Source organism: Xiphias gladius, chromosome 11 (genome assembly GCF_016859285.1).
Source record: "Xiphias gladius isolate SHS-SW01 ecotype Sanya breed wild chromosome 11, ASM1685928v1, whole genome shotgun sequence".
NCBI classification, from domain to species: domain Eukaryota; kingdom Metazoa; phylum Chordata; class Actinopteri; order Istiophoriformes; family Xiphiidae; genus Xiphias; species Xiphias gladius.
In genome coordinates, this window is record NC_053410.1 from 9,818,922 (window position 1) to 9,836,912 (window position 17,991).

Sequence of the window (17,991 nt, forward strand, 5' to 3'; positions counted from 1 at the left end):
ACGTCAAAAAACTCACTTGCTAACGTTACATGGACGGACAAATAAAACATCAACAATGCACGAACAGCAGTATATAATTTCTCAAAACACATTTCCACTGAGATTAATTTTGCTACACTAAATTAGCATCGTGTGTGGTGCTGAAGTATCCTACAGATTAGGTTTTTATCTTAAAAATAATGACTGTTTAACGTTAGCGGAGCTAGCAACCGTCACCGTCAGAGGACTTTCTTTGCTAATGTCAGCAGCGCCAACAACAATAACACGGCTGTCATGGATACGCAGCTTCGTTCTCCCGTGGTCTCACGGGAAATAGATTTCGTACTACCACAAAATAACCGTTAAACCATCAGCTGTAAAACTACAACTCCCAGCATTCATTGCGACACGGTGATTGCGTTTCTGAAAGGTATCCGCTTGTCGCTGGTGGGTAAAACTCAAAATGAGCATTATGTAATAAATTAATTTTATTTTTATTATATCCATAAGCGGTATGTTTTTTTCAGACGTGAATTGGGTGTAATGTAGGTTATTTTATCCGCAGAACAGCGGAAATTGGTTAATACAAAGCGCAGGAACTGTTATTTGTCGCACGATTTGGGTAGTCGAGGAGAATTCGCAGTAGGACCTAAACAGTGACAGATGGCATGATAGCGCCGTACGTAGAGATGAGAAAAGTTTAGGTTTTTTCTCGCATTGAGGCCTCACATAGACATAACATTTGAAAATTAAAAACAAACCAAGGTAAGATTGACTGACACTACCATCAGAAAATCTTGGATATAAGTCCCTAACTATCACCTGGTCGACTGAGCCTCTGGTAACTTAAACTAATACTTCACTGATAGTTTTCTCTAATTGAGTCTAGAGACATAATACAAGGATAGACCAAAATGCCGACCTTACATATATGTATGTATATCACGGGCCTGCTGTCTTTTTATCAGTTCTCTTACTACAATGGACGCCTTGCAGAGGAGAGTGATTCAGGAGGACGTAGTCCAGTACAAACTCTTCTTGATCCAGCCAGACGGTTCATCTTCACAGCAAACTGAGGACCATCTCTCACGACTTGTAGAGGAGATTTTGGCAAAGGTTGCCCCACTCTTGATCCAGTACATCTGGCAGCATCAGTCCTTCAACCTCATCTATCATCCTGAGAAAGGTATAGTTTTGTCAGCAGCCCAGAGATGAATTGATTCAAATATTGGCGGAGCTCCTGGTAATGTTACCCACTCTAAAGACTGATATATGTTCTTTTTATTGACAGGAGGTGTCCCTGCTCACATTGGTGGTAGCACTCAGTTTGGGGACAATGTGGAGGATGAGTGGTTTATCGTTTACCTCCTGCAGCAAATCACAGAGGCTTTCCCAGAGCTCGCAGCCAGGTGTGATAGAAAGTGCTCTGAGTTTATATTTTTTTAAACAAAAGATGATTGATTTGATTGCCATATTACAGTGCTTAAACATGGCTCCCTTTCAGCGGTTTGACAGTCATGCGCTTCTCTCTCATTTCATGTTTGTGTGTGCAGAGTTGAGGACAACGATGGGGAGTTTCTTCTGATTGAAGCGGCAGATTTTCTTCCCAAGTGGCTGAATCCAGACACCAGTGAACTCAGGGTGAGATGTCCTGATGAGCTTGCAGATATGATGGTGACGTTGTTGATGGTGGTCATGGATTTGTTTATGTTTTATCACAATTCTACATCGACATGTCTGTCTAAAGGACCATTCTAGAGGGCTTGCATGTGTTAACCCCATAAATTCGAATCACATAATACTTCAGTTTTCTACAGACTGTTTCCCTGAGCATACCATTTGTAAAATGATATCCCACCTTCCAGGCAACTTTTGGTTTCAGTTCATCTGAGTAAGCTATGGTTATTGAATGTACCTGAAATATATGTGAAATAGGTAATCCATTACTGTGTGCATTCCAGTTTTGACCTGGGGCTATTGTCACAACATTGAAAGACAATTTAACTTCCAAGAGTAAAAAAAAAAAAACTTTTCATGCAAGCAACAATCAATGTCACCTCACTGATTTAACAACACTTATTTTTTGGTATCATTAAAGGGTCCATAACACCATGACTCCAACACCTAGATAATGTAACTTTGACAAAAAATAATCTCAATGAATCTTCTATTTTAATAAGAACATTTGTGGGTAGTGGAGTAAAACATGAAAAACACCAGTGTGGCCCTTTTTAAATATCTTCTTCTCGACATTGTCTGTATTTACTGTAAGTGTAACCCTTCATTGTTCCACTCAATCTCTTTTGCAGGTCTTCCTCTATAAGGGAGAATTACATATCCTGCCCTGCCCCTCCAAGTCCAGTCCAGTGGGCATCTCAAAGGATGTGGTACCCACTGTGGCACAAGCTCTTGCACTGCTCTCCACCCACCCAGACGCATGTCGGGCAAGTCCCAAGATTTGTTCAGCCCTGAGGAAACGACTACAGGGGTGAGAGGATGTCTTTTCACAATAAAAGTCTACTTTTGATACACAAATCTGGTGCAAATTCATTGACATTAACATTAGTCATTGACACAGCTTCAGTGTAACCTGCTGTAAAGAGAAGTCACAACATCAGCTGCCGGTGGTCATATAAGCTCTGTATTTTTACACGTAATAGGAAAAAAGCAAAATGTCAGAATGCAGGGTTTCAAGGTGCAACATCAGTGTTGGAAGCTCAGATTCACTGCAACCTGGATAAAACACTTGCAGATCCACAAGAATGTCTTAACACCCTTGTAAATATTGTATGTAAGAGGAAGATTTGTATGTAAAAGTATCTGACTGGTATAGCATGTCCAGGGCTCCAGGTTACGACCATTTTTCAGAGTGTGCAATTAAAAATTTCACGTGGTCACATTTGTGCGATTGTATGATGATCATTAGGCTGTTTTGGTGCCCCCCAGCATGGGTACTGCATTAGCCATTGTGGTTGAAAGAAGTACTCAGTCTCAGTCTGTTCCTACCTGCACTCTGATGAAATGCGAAAAAAACAATCTATTTAGCTGTTGCCGTCTTCCAAAGATGAAGTGGCCTATAGCTGATCATTTTGAAAAAGAAACTGAGGAGAGAGAGGAGGCTGGTGGAGAGGGAGAGCCAAGGAGAGGTCCCGATTCAGACACTAATCATAATGAGAACGCAGGCTGCAGAGAGACACAGACTTAGTCAGTGAAGAAGAAAGAGTTCTACTTTCAACTACAATGGCTAACGCAGAACCCATGGTTGCGAGGGAAATGCTATGCTTTGTGTGTATTGTAGGCAATGTGGCCCGTCTGTCGCAGGCAACTCTAAACTTGTTACCAGGTCAACACAGTCTAAGCTTGAAACTTTGAAGTTGCACAACAACAGTGAGAAACACAAAACCCTGCAGGCACTGATGCATCACCCAAAACACAGAGCCCCTCCCCACTTCTTTTCAGAGGTTAGATGAGAGTAATCGATCAATAGAGGAGGATGAAATGGTCATCGAGTTCAAGTCTGCCTATAACATAGCGGAAGAGGAACTCCCGTTCACAAAAAAGAGGTTGTGACCAAATCTTGTGCTGGTGCGAGCAACTGAGAAAGTTGGTAGCTCCAATGCTACCAGTGGAAAAGTTAGTCTGGAGCCCCGAAATCGATCTCTACTTTCCACTTAGGTACCCAGAGAAGATTACAACAGGCCTCCACCGTGCCCACTGCTTCATACCTGCGGGTATTGCCAAGGTGTTGGCACAGCGACCAGACCTGGTCGCCCCTGCAGTGTCAGCTTTCTATCTGCGGGATCCAGTAGACCTGCAGGCGTGTCGAAGCTTCAAGACCTTTCCTCCTGATACAAGAGTCCTTACCTCGGTAAACACACTTAAAGATTCATGATTGTAGCAGTGCAGGCAAAGAGAAGAGGCTGACCTCCTCTAAAGGAAGCATTTTTATTTCAAAAATATTGCTTCAGTGTTGTGTTTATTTCATGTACTGTAATCACTGTGTATTAGTTTTTCATATGTACTGTGTGTCTCAGCTGTTGTGAAATGACTTCAAAACCTTTTGCAAACCATAACCTTGTACTTCTGTCTATATTTCCAGGTGACATTCACCCGTTGCCTGTACGCCCAGCTGCAGCAGCAACAGTTCAACACAGACCGGAGGAGCGGCTTCACCCTGCCTCCTCGCTCTCATCCCCAGTACAAAGCCCATGAGCTCGGCATGAAACTGGTGAACCACCTTTAGATCATTCTGATCTGTCTGTTAGATTAATAAAATTATGCTTTTGTTATGCATGAAGTACGATGCAAGGCAGCCTGTAATGAGGAGTTTTTACTCTTGTTATTTATTTTAATATCTGTCTCCGCCTGTGTGTGACCCTGCCCGAAGGCACATGGCTTTGAGATCCTGTGCTCTAAGTGCAGGCTGCCGTCATCAGAGCCCGATGCCCCCGTCAGTTGCAACCCTCAGTGGAAACGCTTCATGGACAGTCTGAAAAGGAACGGCTACTTCCAGGTAAGTCAAACAGTTTGAATGATGACGTCGGGTGTGCTGAAAGTAAGAGTTAGCGACACCTGGAATGTTAGGTTAAACATAAAAGCCCAGATTGTTGAAAATACAATATACACAGAATTTCTCCACTGTAGAAAATTAAAATTTTTAATTTTATTGTTGTCAAACTCAGGGAGAACTGGAAGGTTCTGCCCGTAGCAGAGAACTGAAAAGATCTGCAGAGAACTTCTTCAAACAGTCTGTCGCCTCAAAATCGAGGTATGGACTGTGGTTTCACACGTGTGTGTGTCTCTGTGTGTGTAACTATGAGTTCTGTGGGATTATGCATGTCTGTAACATCCAGTTGTGTTTGTCTGAATATAGATATTGTGTGTGTTGTCAGTGCTTTGTCCCCGGGTGAGGAGGTTCTCCAGCTGCTGCACAGCTGCAATTCCTTCAGCTTGGAGGAGCTGAAGAAACAAGAGTCACAGCTCCCCCAAGAGGACAGTGAGTGAAAATGCATGTTTTTACTATGAAACACTCAGTATTATCAGACTTGAAAGGCATTTGTGAAAAGTTTGCAGATTCGTCCTTTAAGAGCACCTCAGATGTTTGTTTGATGTCATTTTGAATTTTTTTCAGTTACAGTAAAAGGGGGTCGAATGATGACCAGTCTTGACAGCAGAAATGTCTGAACTTAGAGACTTAACAATTCCTGCATCAAAATTATGACAAATGTTTGTGTTTACATTGTTAATATTATCTGTACATAGAAGAGGTTTGACATTCGGAAATGGCAGCATTGTTAATCACACCCTGTGGATGATTTTGGAGATTGTGGATCTCACTTGAGTGTAATTTACTTAGTTCAACTTGGTCGTCCTTCACATGTCCTAATGCTGAGTAACGTCTGTCTGAGGAAATTACTTATTAAAAAGTATGTATTCCAAGGTTTAGATGACTTTGCTAGAAAGTCGACATTGCCTTTGCCTGTCTCTGCCACCTGGGATTTTCTGCTTCCTGCCAATTCCTTTCAGTTTCTGTTCCTCTGCTACGCATCCTCCATTCTCTACCCTTCTCTCTTTCAAACATTTCCCATAATGAATTTTCTTTGTGTCGGTCTCCAGGTGACAGCTGGCTGGATATCACAGCTCAGGATTTGGAGCGTATGTTGCAAGAGAGGAGTGGGGGGGGGGCTGCTGATGGCAGCCAAAACTCTAGTTCCTGCAAACAGGCGCAGCATGTCAGGGGTGCAGAGGAGAGGAGAAAGGAGACAGAGGACGCGGAGGAGGAAGAGGAGGCCGGTTACAGCCTGGTAGCAGTCAGTCAGGGGATGAAGAACTTCCTCAGTGCCATGTCATCACATGAGGGTGCTGAACTGCCCTGGTGAGACAGACTGACTGGCTATCTGGCCAGTACACCTGACCGATTTTGACAATATTTAGTTAGGATCATCAAAGGCACATTTGGGCCAATGAACAAAATGGTTTTCGATCTAGATCCAGCTAATTTATTCAGATGTGCGTTGCCCCACCAAGAGGCTTTCTTTGCAGATTTCCCATTGTTTTTCTTTTTATTCCAGGATCAGCTCAAATCAGCCTTTTAGTTTTGAGCCTGACTCTATGGCCAAGGCACTGGATAGACTGCTAGGTATGTGGAAGTTATGAAAGATGTGTAACAGTAAAAAATAACTTGCAGAAACCTGCCATATCTTCCTCTGCTGAATCTGTTTGTCTTTCATTTCTATAGGAAGTAAAGAGGAAGAGCTAGACTCAGATGATCTAGACGATGATGACGATGATGACGATGAGGAGGAGGAGGAGGAGGAAGAGGAGGAAGAGAAAGAAGAGGGCTCCTCTGGTCATGTAGACATGAACGGGAAAGAAACTTTGGATACTCTGAGAAGATACATGGACCAAATGGATCAGGAGCTGATGAGCACTAATATAGGAAAAAGCTTCAATCAAACTGTAAGATTAATTTTCACAAAACTGCACTAAAAATAAGTGAAATAATGCCATTTCGTTCTGAATGTAGAAACAGTTTGTTTTACTATATTTGTCCTTTCTGTAGAAGGCGGACTTGGACAGTGGCTCCGCTCATCTCTCTGCCACAGGCAGTCTACCAAGGGAGGGAGGGGTTGAAGAGACAGAGGAGGAGATCCAGCCACTTGATGTGGACTTTAACCTGGTCACAAACCTGCTGGAGTCCCTCAGCTGCCAGGACGGGCTGGCCGGACCGGCCTCCAACCTGCTGCAGAGCCTGGGCTTACACCTACCACCCAACTCTGATTCCTCGTAACGAACAAGAAGTAACTAATGACTGAGCCAGTGTTTGGCAGGCCTCCCTTCAGAATGAAATGCGATAAATAAAACCCAGCAAGGAGCAGCGTCTAAAGCTGTTAGCGGAATCCCCCTCATTACGTCGACAGTACTTCTGTTGCTGAAGCACTCATTGAGGTTAAAGGTGTCCTGTGGAGTTTTCATTGTAACTAAATCTGGCTTTGTTTACATTCATTCATTGTGCTTCACTGTAAAGCTCTGTGCTTTAAGACTAGCAGACACACCGAAGAGTGTTCCTATTACACATTTGCAAAAAATCTTTTTAAATGTTTTGAAACCTGCTTTACAGTTAATATTAAATGTGCACAAGTACAAAAAAGGCAAGGAAGCTCATATGTGTGCAAAAAATACATTTAGTTGGACAAAATAACATTAATTAAAAATACATGTAACACACCAAAATAACAACATAATTATTTACAGGATTTTACAAGATTTTATATCCAGATGATAGCTTTCTGTCTTGTCTGTATTAGTTAGCAAATTACTCCATAAATGTAAAACATAACAAACTGATATCCCATCGATTATCTATGCTGGGGTCCTGTTTATGGCAGTGTAAAAAGAAATGGATTTATCTTCACTTTTGGTTGCATCCAGATGTCCATGTCTGTGTTGCTACGAATCTTAATGACAAGTTTTGTTTGTTTTTCAGTTACTTATTCGTGGAAACCAGGTCTCTCTGACAGTCTTGTCTTTTGATCTAAAGACTCAGTACGTTTTTGACATCCGTGTTTGTTTCAGTAAACTCAGAGTAAAATATTCTCTGGCAAATTATGATGTACCATTTTATCAAGTTTACAGTGGATTTTTAATACATGCTGCTAATGTTGGGATGGATGTATTGATGGTGGTGTTTAACAGCACTTACATTTTGTTGTCAGAAACAATAAATATTTTTGCAGATAAACCTATTTTAGTGTCATTTCAGTTTATTAAATATATTCAGATTCTCTTTGGTGCACCATCAACTCGGCTCAACATGATCCACATTATTTTTCTAAGCGTTTGAAATGATGAAATGTTTACCGCTGTTTTTAAATGTAATAATATACAGTACATATTTGAAAAAGTTGAATATTCATAGCTTATTCTTAAATCAAGACATAATTTAGCTTCTGATGATAACTTACAGTAGACGCAAAGAAATCGGTGTCAGCACCATTTAACTCTTTCCTCATCATGTCCCCTTCTCATCCGACATACCTTAGCAGTCAAATTAATTCAAGGGAAACTTGCTCTGGTTAAAAATTCATTTAGACAAGGATCTGGGTTTAAATATTTGTAACGCTTTTAGGCAAATGTAATAAAGTGGGTTCAACTGTCTGTGTCCAGTACAAACGACCTGGACCTCAGTGTTATCCCTTCTCCTCTGAAAAAAAGCTGTCAGAGTCATTCAAGGGCAACTTCCACAGAGCTCTGGTTGAAATCTAATTCAGTGAACCATGGGAGTTTACATCTCATGAAAACTGTTAAGTAAATTCTGTCACGTATACAATAGGGTCTGAAAGTCTGTGTTCACTATCAAGAGTTATCATTTTAATTGGATAACGTATAGAATTATTGTCTGATAAACACAGTTCTCAAATGTACTCAGTTTTTCATGAATATACATTAGAAAAAAAGGTGCTTAATGTTATTTGTTACAGTAACACCTTCAGCTCTAAAAGAAAATTTATATTGTTTGACCCATGCTGTTTCTTTGTACTTGTTCCATTGTAAAAGAGCTAGTTTTGAGACTGCTCCTGTCCCATTAAAGCCACGCTCTGGCTAAAACTAACGTTCTTTACCCAGCTGGAAGAGTGCAATCTTTGTTTAGGTGGCGTGGTCTGAAAATGTTTTGGTTACACTGTGTCCTGTCCTGTACAGACGCTGGTGCCCAGTTACTTTACTCCTCCAGCATTAAGATAATAACTGGTCTTTCTCGTTTAGAGTTTTGGACCCAAGTGTCAATCATTAGCTTGATATATGTTTGTAATATGCTGTCATGGTCACTAAATGCGTGCTGCTTCTCTGCTGACATTCTGTATTTTCTCTTAGCTGAAAATGCTATGTATGGGACTCAGTAGCACAGCTCACGAGACCGTGAAAGGAAGAAAGTCGAAAGGTACCTTGTTATTCTCCATAGAATTTAAAAAAAAACACTGTCGTCAATGATGTGGATTGCATGTCTCACTGGTACAGTCCTTTCAAGTGAAACTCCAGAAGCTGGAAGAACGGCTGCACCACCTGCCTTGCTGAGTGGAGCAGTGCAGCAGAAAGAGGTGAGACACACAGAGCTGATATACCAACTAGGAAGTTCAATACCATCCCCAGTAGGAGAAGAGCAAGCAGGTATCCATGGAAGAGCAGGCTGTGCCAGCTGCCCTGACTCAACAACTGCCAGGGACTGTCCGGGTGCAACAGCCACAGGAGGCCCAGCACCCAGCTCTGGTTGACCAGCTGGGTGTAGTAGATGTCAAAAACGGACGCTTGGGCATCAGGGGAGCGGCAGCGCTCAGCCTCAGACACTTTAGCCAGCCAGGTCAGAGAGAGACTGTGGAGGACCAAGGCCAGAGGTGCGTACATGTACTCCAGAGGTTCAACACCAGACAGACCCTTGGAGGCTGCAGAGAGAGAGAGGAGATTCAGTAGAGGTTCATTTGTTCTGAGGTGAAGAACCATCAATTTCACCTCTAAAGAAAGCATAAAGGTTTACCTGTGATGACGATAGATGTTCCACTCAGGATGGAAATCACACCAGACATGTGGATGGATGGCATCAATGCCAGCTTCAGGGCCAAACTAAAGCCAACCGTTAACAGGGGCAGCAGAAGTAGCGTGAGGGGGAAGAGGCCGGCATACGAGCTGCTGGCTTTGGCCCACATGGCCAACACAGCATGGATGCTGTTACAGATAGCAGGCACCAGCACCCTCTCACCCAGGGACCTGGAGTAATGCTTCAGAGGCACCAGACCCAGGACATGGAGGAGATTAAGGACTAACAAGGAGATCAGAACCTGGGAAATGTGGATAATGGATAACCTGGATAATTTCATTGTAACGAGTTACAGTATACATAAAAAGTGTGAAAGAGAAAAGCTCTGATGATTCTAACAAACAAAATATACTAGTTGCTACAACCTATGTGGATAATGGAACTCAGTTCAGATGGTAAAAAGCGTTAAGCATAGCAACATCTGTATCTCTCAGTGAAATGCAGATTTCTCTAGAGCCACCATAACGTGTACAATTTATACAAAAAGAATATTTGACACTGGTTTTGAATTCCTGACATATATGCAAATGATGCAAACCAATAATGTGCTGATTCTGTGCCTACTCATCTATTTTGCTGAAATGATTAGTCAATTAAACTGATTAGTCAAACCATATAAATGGAATTGAAGTAATAATTCAATTATTTATGTAATTTATCAAGCAAATATGCTTTTTTTTGTTATTTTAGCATAAGGCTGCAACATAACAAAATGTGAAAAAAGTGAAGGGTCACAGCATTTAAACCGGTAGCTGGTTTTAATGTTGTGGCTGATCGGTGTAGTTTCATAGTTCCATCCTTTAAACGGGTCATATTTACATGTCAGTCTTTTGATCTGCCATTTGGTTAAACATCTATCATGCACAAGTGTTATCGCCACTGAGCCCCTTCTGTCACTCCCAACCACCACATGCCTTGTCCTTCAAAATTAACTGTAATGATTAACAACAATCCATTTAAAAAATTAAATTTTTTTTAAATGGATTGTCAATGAGCCTTCTCTGTTCTACACCAACACATTACTAATATTAGTAGTTGTAGCAGTATTAGTACCGCTTTTTTAAATTCAGTGTTTTTCACACAAATGTACCTACAGTATGTATATATGGTATCACAGTGCTGCATGTTGTATAAATTTTGCATAGTTGATAAATGTAACTGCAGCATGAGTAAATGCCCTGCTGTCAGGACCCACACTCCGTGTAAACAAAACAGCAGGTAAGCCATAGTGTGCATTGGTGTCACACTTGCGGGTGGAAAGCAAAGAATTGTATTTAGAATTGTTTGATTTTGCGCAAAGAGGAAATTGTCCATAGTAACAAGCCAGGGAGCAGGCACCAACCTGGGCAAAGCAGAGAGCCACAGCGTACGGGTAATGATACTGAGGGATGAAGATGCAAGCCACGAAGTTTCGGAGTTTGTCCGCCAGGCTGTATAGCACAACGACCGCCAGGCAGAGTGTGGGAACCAGGGGCTTCAGTGCCTGATTAGAGGAAAGACTCTTCACCGCCGAGTCACACCATCCCCTCCTCCGCCTCCCTGAAGTGCAAACAGGAGCAGACATGAATCACACAATACCAGTGAAATGTACGTGTTTGTATAATTTTCCACATTACACAGCTGTGAATGTAGTTGAGTGAGAAGAGAAAAGACGTTGAAATAACAAAAGGCCAGGAACCACACTGAGAGAAGAACTGTTTTGTTTTTTTCCACAGAAAAATTCAATACCAACTTGGCCTTGGCTAATGTTTAATGACCCATTTTTGCTGAGCTTAATGTTTTATAATGCTCAACAACTGGGGAAGGCTGCGTTGCCTTGCTGATAGATAACCTTTTGAAAACTGCACTCAGGAATGACAGGTTTACATATCTGTAATAGATTTAACAGCAATCTACTGTATACATGTGTGTATCCAGATAGACTTTGGCTATATAAATACAGTTATTTTCTAATTCTTCTTGTTCCCAGAGTAACACAGATAATATAGAACTTGTGAAAGCTGGGAAGGATAGCTTTTACCTGAAAGACATGCTGTCATTCTGTGCAGAGGATGCCGCTGGGAAGCAAGGATTTGTTGTCTGGAGCCAGTGTGGGGAGAAAAGAAATTCAAGTGACTATAACAACATGGATCAGTAAGTCAATCAATATGTCCTCCCACCAACAACGGAGAGGTTTAACCAGTAGCTGTCATATATTGCTACGCTATACGCTATTTACAGGTTAACTCTCAAATATTTTGACATAAATGTGATTTAATTTGTACTCCTGCAATTAAATTATTAACATGAAATTAAAATATCTATTATATTGTTTTCGTTTTCTTTATTTTACTCTGTTTTATTGATGGCTGAGTCTGTTTTTGCCAAGCTGCAAGCAAAATTTCTCATGCTTAACTAAATCTGGTTATTTATGAGTCAGGAAATTTAGGATAGTGTTTTAAAAAAAAATCACTATCTACATAAAATAATCTTATGTGAACAGAATATTGGAGATCTTTATTGAAATTTACACAAATTAAAGAGGTGTAGGCCGACGATTATAGTTATATGGGTAAACTGAAAGTCTTATTTTTTAAAATTAAGTTGAAGACTTTTCCACAAAAAAACACAAATATTTAAAACCTGCAATGGCTTGTAGACTCACTATGTTCTGCTTACATGAATTCTCGTGATAATAATGGCGGAAAAGCCACATAGTGTAGGTCTATCTATTATTAGGCTAAAAGTGGGAAATGTGCGTGCTGCTTAAAAAATAAATACAGCTATTTAGTGAAAAAAACAACAATACATGTTTAAAAATGTGTTTAATTGCGCACTTTTTATGGATAGGAGCGAGAAAGCGAGAGAAATATAAATCTCACTCACCATATGGAATTCCTCATGAAGTCATATTTCATCTTCTAACTCCGATCATTCCCTCCGAGTGGCTGTCGATGCCATTCATTCCTACCTCTACTAATAATATTACAGTTGGAATAATATTAATGACTCACCTTCTTAACAAATGTCTCCCTCCCTACCATTCTGCTGAGGGTGCCTCTGTCAGCCTGCTCTCTGTGCAGCAGTCATTCGCCCCATTTGTTTTCCAACTGTGTCCAGATGGACTTTGGTCTTGGGCTGTTTATCTTCCCATAATTAAATAAGCAACCTAGGCATGACAATTAGTTAAAGTCACTTTGTCCTAAGATACAGAGAAACAGAGCAGACATCTGTGGAATCCATTAAGATGTCTGTTTGCTGACACATTTTATTACACACGATGTGTGACACTGAGAGATAGAGGCCACTGTCAGCCACATGAGAGGAATGGGGCCCACTATGTTATCGTGTTATATATCTAAAATTGATTATAGATTTTTAACTTTATTGATATACCTTCTCCTCAGGAGAGAGTAAACCCTGGCTCTGTTTCTTTCCAGCTTTAACACCTGTTTGTGACATTCCTGATAGTCCGTCCCCAGCTTTACTCCCCCCCCCCCCTTTCCGGATCCTTCCTAGCTGCGTAGGCCACCATGGCATCATGGAGTTCATCAGCCACACGGCTTCACGAGTGAGGGTCTGTTTGAGTAAACAGATTCGTCAGACTGAGAGGATGGAGATCAGTGTACTATGGAGCTCAGGCAAACACAGTAGCGCCCCGACTAATCCAGAATACTATAGCAACAGGCCTGTAAGCTTCTGAGGGCTTTCAGTCATGGCTCTGTGTGTCATTTAGGCTGGTTGAACAAAACACCAACAAGTGATATATGAGTGATATACTGTGATATACTGTGTGTACATATTCTTCACTGGCCTTTCACAAAGTGTAGACTAGGTTGTTTCAATAAAATCACTCAGGAGCACAACAGAGGACAGTCATTCTCTGTTTTGACATTTGCAGCCCCACGGCCCTCTTCTCTTACTCCCAAGCTTTGGAGTTAATTCTTAGGAATAGCAATAATCAAAAAAATAAAATATGACAACAAGCATTTTGGAAAACACAGTTTTCCAAAATAAGGGGTGGAGAGGCTGTGACTGAGGGAAGGTGAAGAATAAGTGATGTGAAGGTGGAGGGGAGATGATGACATGGCTGAGAGTGACAGTTTTGTCTTATAGTAAATGTACCCTGGTATGTGGACTTCTATTTATCCTCACGCATTTCTTCTTCCTGTCTGTCCAAATGCCCTAATCTCTGTATGGTTTTAAGATCAACTTGAAATCATGTCCTTTTTGGGTGAAGTAGGACGTCACCTGTCACAGCCAGCTACCGTTTAGCCTCTAGAGCACTTAACCATTACTGTGTTTCCAAGACCACCGGCTAAATTAAGGGCAAGGCTGAAGCAGGACTGAGCAAGAATCACAGCAACAACAAATAGTGCATAGTGGTTTTTTTCAAATCGTTTTACCTCATTTATTCCTGTTGGTATTTTTTTGAGAGAATATTTTTCAATGTTTTTAACATTATTTATGTGTATTTGGTGTAGCGTGTTCTTCTAATGAAGGGCTGGTGGGAACAGCTGATGCATCTGCCGAATGACTTAAACGAGATGGGTGTAGTTCTGTCCAGGTAAGGAGCTCTGCTGGTTTTTTTTTTTTTCTTTGTAAAAATCTAAAACAGTGCATTGTTAAATCATCATAAAGTGGCTTTGTGTTTAGTCTAATATGATCATTATATTTATAATCTGTTTTGAGATGACACTTCCCTGTGTGTATACGCCTCTGCTTATGTGTCAGAGTAAACAGTTGTAGAGTGGCCTCCAGAGAGCCTGTCCACACATTCCAGACAGTGAGCAGCATCTCTGACAGAGAAGTCAATAGTGCAGCCAGTGACCACTCCTCCATCATACCTAACCGGAACAAAGGTAAAGGGTGCATTTTTACCTCTAGCTCTCTCTGTTTTTACACACAAAAAATGTACGCACAAACAACTGCACACATGCAGGCTGAACTCTTTGTATTTCCTCTGCCCGCAAGCAGCGTGTGAGCCGGAGGAGCCGCTAGTTCCTGCTATTCCTGAAACGGCTTGCGTAGAACGAGGCTATATCACCCCACAGCAAGTATACAACCTGCTGAACGCAGAGGAGGGCCAGCCCGCCTTGTATGACCCATACTATATTCTCATCCTGGACTGTCGCAGCGCAGAGAGGTGGGTGCGGCACGGATACGCCAGCGCTCCTAAGATGCAGAAGCTCTGTCATATATAAAGATACTGTACCTAAGAGTAGACACAATAAGGGCTACACCTGTACAGTGAAGTGCAATCCACCACAGCCACAATCTGGCTTCAAAAGTTACCAGCTTTGAAGCAAAACATCTGTTTCAACAAAAACTGAACATTATAAACTTCACAAAGATAGCATTTATTGCAGGACTTTGTACAAGATTTCAGTACTCTGTATAGGAGTTGCTTTGTTTGGCTAAACATGCACACATACTGGAAAGTTTCTTTACTTTTTAGCCATGAGGGGACCTCAAAATGATGCAGGTACATAGTTACCTGAGGCACAGTTTTAGGGACACTTTACCTATTTTAAAGGATAGGTTTGGTGACCTTCAATATTTCTGTTATTGTCAACAAATCCCATGAAAATATGAAAACCAACAATGAACTGATCCTACCAACAAATATTGTGTATCAAAAGCCCGATATGCTACAACTTGTTCCTTTTTGCCATATGGCTCCATTGTTGTCCAAAAACTATTAAAAACCCATCAGTGAGTCACACTGTTACACTTCCTGACATATTCTTTCACAATGATGGGTGCTGTAGTTTATTGAAAATCGTGCATTTTGTTAGGGAATGAAAACAGTCCCTAACAAATGTGCTACTGACGAGTCTTTTCATGAACCTTGTGGAATCAATGTGTGTGCTAGGTACAAGGAGAGCCACGTAGTGACAGCGCGGGCCGCTGTGACGGTGATCCACCCTGAACTGGGCTGTCTAATCAGCTGTATAGAGCTGCAGAAGTATTCTATCATACTGCTGTATGCAGAAGAAGGATGCAGCCCAGGTCAGCAACCCGCATTCACGTACTCTCAACAGACATGCACACACGGAGAAAAACATACTGGGCAACACGAGTTATCACTAATCCAGCATGACCATGTTTTTAACTGTGCTAGCGGCATGGCTCTGTGGATGAGAATGTCAGTCTGTTGGTCAGTCAGTTCACTGCTTTGGTCCAGACTGAAATATTTCAGCAACTGTTAGATGGATGGCCGTGAAAAATTTTCTACAGACATTCATGATCCAAAGAGGATTCATCCTCTTTGGATCATGAATACTTTTGCTCAAGCAGGTGGACGTTTTGGGCTTTTACTGAATTGTCTTGACAACAATTGGGTAGATTGCCATGAAATTTGGTGCAGCCATTCATGTCCTCCTCAAGACAAGTTGTAACACCTCCGGTGATCCTTTAACATTTCATCTAGCGCCACCATCCAGTTCAAAACTAAAATTTGCCCAGTAATTTGGTTTATGACCAAATGCCTGCCAAACTGATGACATTTCCATCGGCCTCGGCTGTAATTTGTGTTTAATTAGCAAATGTTTACACATTGACACAGCAAACTAAGATGGTTAGCATGGTAAACATTGTATCTGCTTAGCATGAGCATGTTAGCATGTTGATATTAGCATTCTGCTCAAGGTGGCACTGTGCCTTCAGTGCGGCCTCACAGCACCACTAACATGGTTATAGATCTGTCCTGTTTAAATCTACCTGGCTGTCTGACTGTACTGTACTGATTTATTCTCTGTTCTGTCACTGTGATTGTTTCTGTACAAATTTCAGTGGGAAGTGTGAAGGCCAGGGCAGACTCCCCAGACCTCCAGCGCTGTTTCTTCCAGCTCAGTGCTCTGGGAATGGACCCTGTCATCCTGCTGGGGGGTTTCTTGGCTTTCCATTCCCTCTACCCTTTCCTGTGCATGCCACGTATGGTCTTGCTTGAACCTGAGCGGCTCAACCTCACAATCTACCCCTCAGAGGTCCTGGAAGGAGCTCTCTACCAGGGCTCTGCCTCCCAGGCCTCTGACTACCGCATCATCAAGAATCTACACATCACACACGTGGTGAATGCCACTGCCAACTGCCCTGACGCTTTCCCCAACACGTTGTGCTACCTGCGGCTGCGTCTGAGCGATGATGCCCAGCAGGACCTGGTGGAGGCGCTGCCGCTGGCTTCCAGGTTCATTAACACAGCGCTGCAGGCCGAGCCAGCCGGCCGCGTTCTGGTCCACTGTAGCATGGGCAGGAGCCGCAGCTCAGCACTAACACTGGCCTTTCTCATGGAGCACCAGCGCTGGTCACTGCTTCACGCCCTGCGCTGGTTGAAGGAGAGGAGGGCATGCACGGCACCCAACATGAACTTCCTGCGTCAGCTGCTGACCTATGAGGAGCAGCTGTTTGGGAGCAGACTCACCTCCCTAGATGACATCCGCCGATGACTGGAGCAGGGAGTAAGAATGGGACTGGAAAGGAGGATACGCTGGATGGTTTTTTTTTTCTTTTTCTAAAGTTCACATTGAGAGAAAGTGTGAAATAAGATGACACTGAGCAAGCAGAGGTAGATTTTGTACTGCAAGAAATACTCTCAAAAACTGGATTAGGAGTATTTTCCCCATGACTTCGACAATAACCTTGCTTCACCATCAAGCCCCACACAGTGTTCCTTGCGCAATGCCTCAATAACAGTAATCATACAGATGTTTAATTTTGTGACCTCTGTATGATTCAGTATAATATAATCCCTGTTCTGACATTTTGCTTGGCGATAGTTGATAGAAAATATACATTAATAACGTGTATTAATTACGTTTTACGTTAGAAAGGTTTCTTTTTTTTTCAAGTTTTATTCCATGACCCGATGATATTCTGATACCGAGTCACGCAGTCTGTTCAACAGTAGGTTTTGCAAATACCCAGTGTTTAACAGGTATATACATTCTGTAGTGTTTACATAGGAGTTTTAGCTGGTTGAGATATGTACATCTGGAAATATTCCAGTCAGTTTAATAGCTAGCTACTCTCTCTCTCTCTCACACACACACACACACACACACACACACACAGACACACACGCATTTGGCTCCACCCTGCTGAACTCTGCATGCAGCAGGAATTCCCTCCCTCCAGTCACACTTTCTGGTTAGGAGGAAGGAATTTTCTGGAATGTGGGAGAAATGGGAAGAGAAAAGACTGTAGAGGGACGATTATTTAATTTTTTTTTTTTTTTTTTTAAACTGCAAACCTCACAAACCACCAGTTTGAACGGTGCTATTGACTTTGAGTTACACATGCCTTGTCAATGAAAATGTATAGTGGTATTTAATTCAGAGAAAAAGAAAAAAAGCACCTCTTGAGTTTTGAGTTACAGTTTTTCAACACGTGGCACAATTGTGGCGATATGTGGTACACACGCACACACACTTCTTTCTTTCTTT

At 41.9% G+C, this 17,991-nt stretch overlaps 2 protein-coding genes across 6 annotated transcripts; one reads left to right on the forward strand and one right to left on the reverse strand.

Moving 5' to 3' along the window:
- Positions 1 to 372: 372 nt before the first annotated feature.
- Positions 373 to 7,724, forward strand: ecd (ecdysoneless homolog (Drosophila)). 3 transcript variants are annotated; one of them, XM_040139828.1, is made up of 14 exons: positions 373 to 426; positions 948 to 1,165; positions 1,271 to 1,388; positions 1,533 to 1,620; positions 2,289 to 2,467; positions 3,655 to 3,847; positions 4,079 to 4,207; positions 4,367 to 4,492; positions 4,662 to 4,747; positions 4,872 to 4,975; positions 5,596 to 5,854; positions 6,051 to 6,118; positions 6,218 to 6,438; positions 6,542 to 7,724. In XM_040139828.1, exons 2-14 carry the CDS (start codon positions 961 to 963, stop codon positions 6,767 to 6,769), a joined length of 2,004 nt encoding a protein of 667 aa, XP_039995762.1. In that variant the 5' UTR covers positions 373 to 426; positions 948 to 960; the 3' UTR covers positions 6,770 to 7,724. The 3 variants fall into 3 exon arrangements, with proteins under 3 accessions (XP_039995762.1, XP_039995761.1, XP_039995760.1); XM_040139827.1 differs by lacking the exon at positions 373 to 426 and adding an exon at positions 532 to 820; XM_040139826.1 differs by lacking the exon at positions 373 to 426 and adding an exon at positions 535 to 744.
- si:ch211-248a14.8 lies at positions 7,671 to 12,643 on the reverse strand. 3 transcript variants are annotated; one of them, XM_040139830.1, is made up of 5 exons: positions 12,562 to 12,643; positions 11,589 to 11,647; positions 10,911 to 11,107; positions 9,509 to 9,809; positions 7,671 to 9,416 (listed from the first exon to the last, which is right to left on the reverse strand). In XM_040139830.1, the coding sequence occupies exons 2-5, from the start codon at positions 11,605 to 11,607 to the stop codon at positions 8,983 to 8,985; spliced, it is 951 nt and encodes a 316-aa protein (XP_039995764.1). In that variant the 5' UTR covers positions 11,608 to 11,647; positions 12,562 to 12,643; the 3' UTR covers positions 7,671 to 8,982. The 3 variants fall into 3 exon arrangements, with proteins under 3 accessions (XP_039995764.1, XP_039995763.1, XP_039995765.1); XM_040139829.1 differs by having other exon boundaries at positions 12,434 to 12,633; XM_040139831.1 differs by lacking the exon at positions 12,562 to 12,643 and having other exon boundaries at positions 11,589 to 12,388.
- Between the last annotated feature and the right edge of the window lie 5,348 nt (positions 12,644 to 17,991).

What these genes read in the sequence shown, in the direction of transcription:
- ecd (XM_040139828.1), top strand. Translation starts at nt 961, where the DNA reads ATGGACGCCTTGCAGAGGAGAGTGATTCAGGAGGACGTAGTCCAGTAC. An exon ending in CAGACACCAGTGAACTCAGG is followed by an intron (nt 1,621 to 2,288) that starts GTGAGATGTCCT and finishes TCTCTTTTGCAG; the next exon opens with GTCTTCCTCTATAAGGGAGA. An exon ending in GGCACTGGATAGACTGCTAG is followed by an intron (nt 6,119 to 6,217) that starts GTATGTGGAAGT and finishes TCATTTCTATAG; the next exon opens with GAAGTAAAGAGGAAGAGCTA.
- si:ch211-248a14.8 (XM_040139830.1), bottom strand. An exon ending in TGGCTCTCTGCTTTGCCCAG is followed by an intron (nt 9,810 to 10,910) that starts GTTGGTGCCTGC and finishes CACATTTCCCAG; the next exon opens with GTTCTGATCTCCTTGTTAGT. An exon ending in AACATCTATCGTCATCACAG is followed by an intron (nt 9,417 to 9,508) that starts GTAAACCTTTAT and finishes CTCTCTCTGCAG; the next exon opens with CCTCCAAGGGTCTGTCTGGT.